Source organism: Plasmopara halstedii, assembly GCF_900000015.1.
Source record: "Plasmopara halstedii genome assembly, contig: Scaffold_1561, whole genome shotgun sequence".
NCBI lineage: Eukaryota > Oomycota > Peronosporomycetes > Peronosporales > Peronosporaceae > Plasmopara > Plasmopara halstedii.
The window spans coordinates 539,446-547,316 of NW_020188473.1; the positions used below are offsets into that span (position 1 = coordinate 539,446).

The window sequence follows — 7,871 nt, forward strand, 5'->3', positions numbered from 1 at the left end:
CAGCTGCGCGTAATATAGACGAGCTATATGTATCCAGGCGGATTACCAGCCAGAAATATGGCGTAAGTATTTACACCTGTGTTGTGTGCGGGACTTTTCTCGCGTCCCTCATCAAGATATTGGCTTTGTTTGCACGTCAGACGAGGCACTTCGATGTCTCGGGGGTGTTATGCTCAAGGTATGCGATACGTTTGTGACCATACAAAAGTATTCGCTCTTCGACAAGTTGTACTTCGTTGATCTGCAACGACTTCTGTTCAACGTACCCGTCCGCGACATATACAACTGATTTGTTAATCGCAACGCTAGACACGGCGACGCATGATCACGGCATGCTCAAGTCAAGAATTCGCACCGTATACTCTAATGTTGTCTTGTTCCCACCTGGCTTGTTTGAGCTAGACGGGGAACCCTTACGGGAAATCTACTTCGACTTAAACGACAAGCCATGTCAACATCGTTTCCACAAGCACAATCGTGTACACCTGTCGTTGCTCTTCCCATCCACATGCAAGCCATCCGATGAATCAGACGCTAGTATGCTGGGAAGAGAGACAGTACACGCGCCTGCTGCTGTTCAAACGCATATGGACTCTTCACCTAGCTCTGCGATACCGGACTACTTGTCTGTCACTGTAACACCAAATGTTGCATTGGGATCGGTTCTTTACTCAGTGATTTCATCGCTGTCGGACAAGCCATGACGATCTGGATGGATAGGGACTTCAATTATCAGGTAGTAAGACACCGCGGCCTATCCGCATCAAGGTCGGCCAGGTCACGGGCTCTTATAGTAATTCCTGGTACAGCGCTTGCTGATGCACCTGAATGGAAGATGGTACAGCACTCACAATATGGAATACTTAATCGCAATAGGGCAAATTTATCGAGGCAGGAACGCCTGTTCTATGTGACTTGGCTATTGACATTCAGGACTCCTCTGCATTAAGCTACTCATCACCGGTACACCCCACTACTATGAAATTCTACTTGCGGATAATTCTGACCACCGGATGTTGATCTGCGTATTGGCGAACAAGAAAATGTGAGGAGATCCACGTGAGTTTTACTACCGCCATGTCTCTCATTCGTATGTCTTCATTTTGCGTACGTAAATATGCACGCCGGATGCAGCTCAAAGTTGAACAAGTTACTACAGCGGAGCTCGACAGCATAATCGCCGAGTTCATTGCGATAAATGTACTTAACTTCGCATCTCATGAAGATATGCTGGCGATTATTCAAGCGCAACCTGCGTTCTTTCGTCAACTGTTCAAAATCTCGCTTCACGGCAGCAACATATAGTGACAGATCATGCGATCTATCGCACCATTTGTGCACTACCGGCTTCAACTGGACAACCGGTAGACGTTTTGTCTCGGTTACGCTCTCGTTTTAGTGACAAGCTGCCTAATTCCGATGCGATATTAAAGACAATTTTTGGATGAAGAGGCACGGTATGCAGCATGTATCTGCACATTAAGTAACTTATTCTTGATCGTCGCGCCCTCTGTTCACGTCATCCATTGAAGGTACAAGCGTTGTTTCCGCAACACTTGGTCCCAAGACGGATTCAACGTGCCCCATTTTTATCATCGAGAAATCTTATTTTGATGTGCATCGCACGTTCAGATGTTGCTGAACATCTTCGTGATCGCATTACCACAACTCCACATGTTTTTACGGTGCTCAAGTACCTTAGCAACCAGGTTTTATCTATTACGGTTGAGACCATGTAAAACGCTTTCAACATTAAAGAAGATTGAATTTTGCTAAACATGAATGGGATAAACAAACCTTCACTCAGTCTATATGAGCGTATCAGTTGGCTGCGTTTTTCAAGAGACGAAGCTAACTAAAGAAGATTCTATGCAAACGAACGAGCACTTTGTACACGTAGCGAACTCTGGAGCAAGCTGCTTTTGATCTGATTCTAAATCCCCAACATTCAAGGGGCGGCATGGAGTGGGACTTGCGTTAACTGGCGTCTACAAAACGGAATTACAACACACATGTGTTAACCATTACTTCGAGCAACACTTGGAGGCGATTTGGTATGCCTACACGTAGTGTATGCACCTGATGAGCCCATATTTTGTGAGGATTTCTTTAGGACTTCTCCTGTTCTCTTTGAGGCAATGGACCGCGATTTGAATACGGTCGACATTATCAGACACATTGTTGTAGGAGATTCAAACATAACTATGGATGATTACCTGGGCCAGACGGTTGCAGATCGGCCGCATCTGCAACGATGTCAAGACGAAGTCGAGTATTGGCTTGGGAAACTGGGTTTAGTTGATACCTGGCGCTAACTTGGGAGTACACCAGTTCTTCACTTAAAAGTCGTTTGAACTATCGTTTTGTTACGGCTGTCCAACATTAAGACAACCTGATATCAGTTTGACGTGATCGCAAGAAGCATACTAAAAATCACTTACTAGCCTGCCCAGCGCAGCGAAAGTCACCTCTTGAGATGTCCAACTTGGCTTTACAACGGTACCGAGCAACTTCAGATCAAACACTAGCTAACCGTATCAAGAAGTTCCCGGGGGCAAATCCAGGTTGCCTTCTTGACGAGCAGAAACGGGCTGACTGCATATACCTTCAACGACGTTGGAAGGAACTTTGGCAAGCAGGCAAAGGAGTGATGAGTGCAAAGATAAGTGTAGTTAACGCAGCCGACTTGGTCGGTATCTTACCTACATAAATGGACAAAAACGCGTCAAGATGGTCTTACGTCTCATCAAGATGATCCAAAAGCACGAAATGAGTATAGAAAGTTTGCCGCGGACTTACACTTAAGTGAACGAGCAATAATTCTTTCGCGCCCCTCTGTCAGATTGCCTTTGTTCACCAATCACGGAGTTGGCTAACGAAGATGTAACGTTACTCATGACAAATCAGCAATTGCTGCAGGCCGCCGTAAATATTGAGACAGGATCTTATAGTCCACGTCCGCTGACTTGTTAAACCAGCGGTCTTTAACTTATCAGCCACTTCAATTTGATACATTGCTGCAACATACACAGTCCCGGTTGTCACCAGAGCAAACAAGCTCTGCTTGACGCCTCAATCACAGCAAACGACATATGCTGGGCAAATATGGCATGAAATAGTAAATGTTCAGGTCCAGACGGTTTACCGATTGAATATTGCAAGCTTAACACGAGTCTGAGGGGACGAAGTTCTGAAATCATATACAGCAGTCAGTTGGAAAAGGGAAAAACGACCAAGTTTTAAGGACTGACTCACCTCTCCCTACTATACAAGTCCGGTGATCGCACTATACAACTTGAGACCGCTTACACTTCTCAAACACGACGCCAAACTGGGACCAAAGATCCTACAGTGGCGCTTGGGTTAAGTTCTACATTCTATCATCCATGAAGACCAAAGTGGCTTCGTTCCAGGGCGGTCTATTCGTCACTCATTACTTCGCCTTCAAGATCTGCAGGAAATTTGGAAAACAAAGTACCTAGATGCGTGTGCGGTACTTTTAGATTTTGTCGATGCATTTGTTACTGTCCTTTGGCCTGCTTTGAAAATGGTGGTTCACCACTTATGATTTGGTGCGACTTTCCGTGCATGGGTGAAGACCTCCTACAAAAAAACATCTGTCCGTCATCTACTTCATGGCTGCGCTAGTGACCCCTTTTTTACTGGGCGTAGGTATCAGACAAGGAGGTCTTATAACACCTGGTCTCTTTGATGTTTTCATCGAGTAGACGACACAGACATGCCTTAATTGTTACTAGCGTTTGCTGACGGTTGCACCGGAATATTGTCTAATCTCGACGACACCGATGAGATTCTGTGTCTTGTTCAAAACTACGCGTATACTGCTGATTTACGGCTCAATGTTACAAAAACAGACATCATGCCGTTTTCACAGCATGTATGCAATCATAAGCTCGTTGAGTTACGAAGGCGAACTGGAGTCAAATTGTTGTCATTGTGAGAGACAGTCCGGCTTCTTTGTGTAGTACAAGGAGCAACCGTTACACCGGAACAACGAAATTACGTGGTAATAAGAAGTAACAAACTCAGTGTGCTCTTTGGAAATACCGTGCAAGAACGCTACGAGGAAAGGTTATCATACTGCAAAGTATCATCTTACCGGTGCTATGGTACACGGCGAGTGTTTCTATGACACCTTTGCCTATTCTGAAGCAAATTGACATTATGAAACGCAATTTTGTTAGCGCAAATGACACATATGCGTAATCAGCTCGCCCCGACAGATCTGATAAAGAGTGGATATATATAAGTGCTAAAGAGGGTGGTCTTGGGCTTACTGCACCGAAAGCTTTGATTGACGCCATGCACCTAAAGTGCTACACGACTGCATTGCAGCCACAGTTGCCACATGAAACGAGTCTCGCTGAATGTCACCGGCATCGACTTTCTTTTCCATGACTTGACAACCATTAGGAGAATACTACGACATAGTATACTCCAGTATGCACTGAGATTACTGGAATCACCTACCTGATGACTGAAGAAGCACATAAAAGCTTTGGGCTGCTTTACATAGCTCACAAGGCACACCCAACTGGAAGTTGAATTCGCAGACAAATGCCGTTTTGGGACAGCCCCCATTTCACGTTTGGGGAGATGAAGGCACCCTTACGCAGTGTTAGCCCGGAGTCGGTTGATAAGATTATGGAGTTAGGCTTTAACTGACTTGGAGACATTGTGAAGTTTATGGATACATTTGCTACAATGGATATACTATGGCTACTACTGAATGCGGATGACTTCGCAAGCCCAACTTCACTTACTCGCTTAGTGAGTGAAATTAACTGTCCCAGGAGACTCTCCATTGTACGGCATTCACGACCATACAGGACTGAAGCCGCTTGCCATGACTTGAGTTTCGATGGACAATTTGTTGTTAATATGGAAAACCGATACCTTCTTAGGTCATAGTTGCAGAGACATAAATATTCAAGTACCCCAGACTTACCGTTGCGACACCTTAACTTGATGCTCGATTTTACGCCTACCCGAAGTCTGTGAACTGCGGAGTATTGATGGGATCGTTACGCTCTTTCGGTTTGTTTGAATATTTAGTTTCGACTACAGTATAATGCACTAGGAGTACGATACAAGTTTTTGTGGAGTACGGAAATCAACATATCAACTACCTGTAAACATGGATGTATAGCCGTCAAAGACGCCAAACACTTGTTTTGAGATTGTCATAATGGCTAATTATCGATGTAATTTTTACCTTATAACTTTCAAAGAGCCGATTAAAGGATTTCTCGGCTAGATTGGTAATATTTGCAAATATTTATCAGCTTACGCCTACTGCAACTAAGCTCTACGGGGATTTGCTATACAAGTGGTACTCAACAGTAATCGACATTGTGTTCTATGCGTTCGACAGCTACATCAAAACAAGATGCGGTACAACACTGAAGTAACAACTTCGAAGGGTATGTATTTAATTACGCTAGATGCTTACATTAAGTTGCTCATTCGCAAGCTTGCAGAAGTTGCTTCAAGACTCCATCTAACAGCACTGATCAACACAATATCAAGCACTTTACGACTATATACAACGGGTACATCGGATATGGAAATGGACTTGGTTCTACAAAATGATTTGATTCACTACAATCATCTAACTGTGATCACGACGATGCCTATGACCATAACTTTGCTACAACTACGACTACAATAACAGCTTCATGCATTTAATAAATTTCAAGCCCTTTGGGCCTATGTATGATATCGCGATGTCGAATTATCCTGAGCACGTTACTGTGCTATATCGTATTATAATAGGAAAGAATCAGCGTTAAACGCCCGTTTAGTTATCCGACTTGATCGAGATCCAGGCCGAGATAGTAGGACTACCTTACACCTTTCGGGAGCTTTGGTTGCGGGAAACTACAGTAGTACGTGCCCCATAGTCCAAACCAAGCACTTAGCACTGATGCACTTGATTGCGCGTACATTGACATCAAGGTCCCAATTTGTACCTTATCCACCCTAGGACACTTTTCAGCGCCCAGTATTAACTTTGCTTACAAAAGTTAAGCTCGTGATGTAGAGCGCTGGGCTGACCTTTCGCTGTTCCCCCACGATGAGTACTTTACTGGTTCGACACAGCAAATCTTCTTAATCTTCTATGCACATCATTATGCCATCCGACCAAGTCAACACTTTGCACCATACCAGCGTATGGATCTCTGCGCACTTGTATTGATGGCTATAGCCCGCCACCGGGGTTAACGGATACTGGACACTGACATGGCCATCCTCACGTCCTTACATGGCACACATGTCTTGTATAGATACTTTGCCTATTATTTTCTCTGTTAATTCGATGAGTCAAAGTTTATGAAGCTAATTCACCAAATGGGGATCACATGTCTCGTGCTCTGTATTGAATATCCTCATCCTTAGGTACCACTGCACGCCAGGCGTCAGGTGGGTCAAGGCTGTAATGTAGGGTCTCCGACAAAAGGCTGAAACCTCACAGACGACATGACTCTGGACTAAAAAAGCCTAATCGAGGCACACGCGAGGCCTTCTTTCTCATCCCTGAAACTCGCCGTTTATGCCGCACCCCAACACCATGTAAGATCCTTATCATAGAGATTGGAACAAGCCAAGCCTGCTCGATTCCCACTTTGAATAACCGTTTTAAGCACGAACCCTCGAGAACTGCTAGCAAGTGTGCGTTACAGATCTCCACTGTCGACCCGGGCTCTTCTCGATTATGCATCACTGTATCGTCGAAATCGGTGTGTACAAGCATAATTCGGTGCGTTTCAAGGTGATTGCACTTTCTAAGTATGCGAAACATTCCGTGTGGCAAGTAGTCTAGTCAGCTCAAAGCACTCGCTAGATATATCATTGTCTACCCACGAAAAATTGATAATGCTCACCAAATTGGTCAAGATTTTTGATAAAAGGCCATAGGATCACATCTGCTATGCAGCACTTCCGCTTTAAGAACCAGTGTTTGCTCCATGCAATCACCATGCGCTGCTCATAAATTGCCACCAGGTTTCTCACACAGAAATCCGACGCCGCCTAGGGATTTTCGGCTTTGACCAAATCCACCTCGTATTTTGGTACGATATTAAGCGTCTACGGCGTCACACCACCCCATTCGCTAAAATCAAGGCCTTTTTTGGTCTCAATCTCGAAACGTACTCTCCTATTCGAGGTAACATGTGGTGAATCTCTTGTCTCTATGGCATAATATTTTTTTATGAAATATCTTACTCACACTCGACATCTATGATAGCTTTCTCAAGTCTAGACTCAAAAATGACGATAAATGAGCTCCGCTTCTTCTTGAGTACAGACCTCATAACTTGACAATATCGTATTCTTCCATTTCGCTGCAAGCGCTCCTTAATAGGATTTCTTCAAGCTCAAAACAAATGTCTGCCGATAGCAGCTTCACTACCTTGCTCGCCACAAATCCACTTGTACAAGTAATTGGTAAAGCCGAGCTACTTTCTCAAGCCTTTTTGATATCAGAAACTTTGGTCAATCTTCAATGGCATAAAACTCTGCAAAATTTGACCCGAGACCATCCTAGACAATTGTTATGAAAATCTAGTCGGTGCAAAAGATATATTTGCCTAAGCGCATCCACTTGTGCGTCCATAATGCGACTCTCCATATGACTTTACATGCTACTTTACATGCTATGTACGACTAAGGACAAATGTAACATCAAACTAATCTTGTGCATAGCTACGATGTAATCTAAATAGCTGTGTGATCAAACAATTGACGTTTTTTGGCGCATGAGACAGTTATTATTGCCATAACTAGCCACTCCCACAAAAATGAATTAATCGAGGTCATCGAACAAAGAGCAACCATACATGCTATTC

At 44.0% G+C, this 7,871-nt stretch overlaps 1 protein-coding gene across 1 annotated transcript; it reads right to left on the bottom strand.

Moving 5' to 3' along the window:
- Positions 1-6,490: 6,490 nt before the first annotated feature.
- Positions 6,491-6,823, bottom strand: PHALS_01516 (uncharacterized protein; the record flags this gene model as incomplete). Its single annotated transcript, XM_024715920.1, has 1 exon — positions 6,491-6,823. One exon carries the CDS (start codon positions 6,821-6,823, stop codon positions 6,491-6,493), a length of 333 nt encoding a protein of 110 aa, XP_024581570.1.
- Between the last annotated feature and the right edge of the window lie 1,048 nt (positions 6,824-7,871).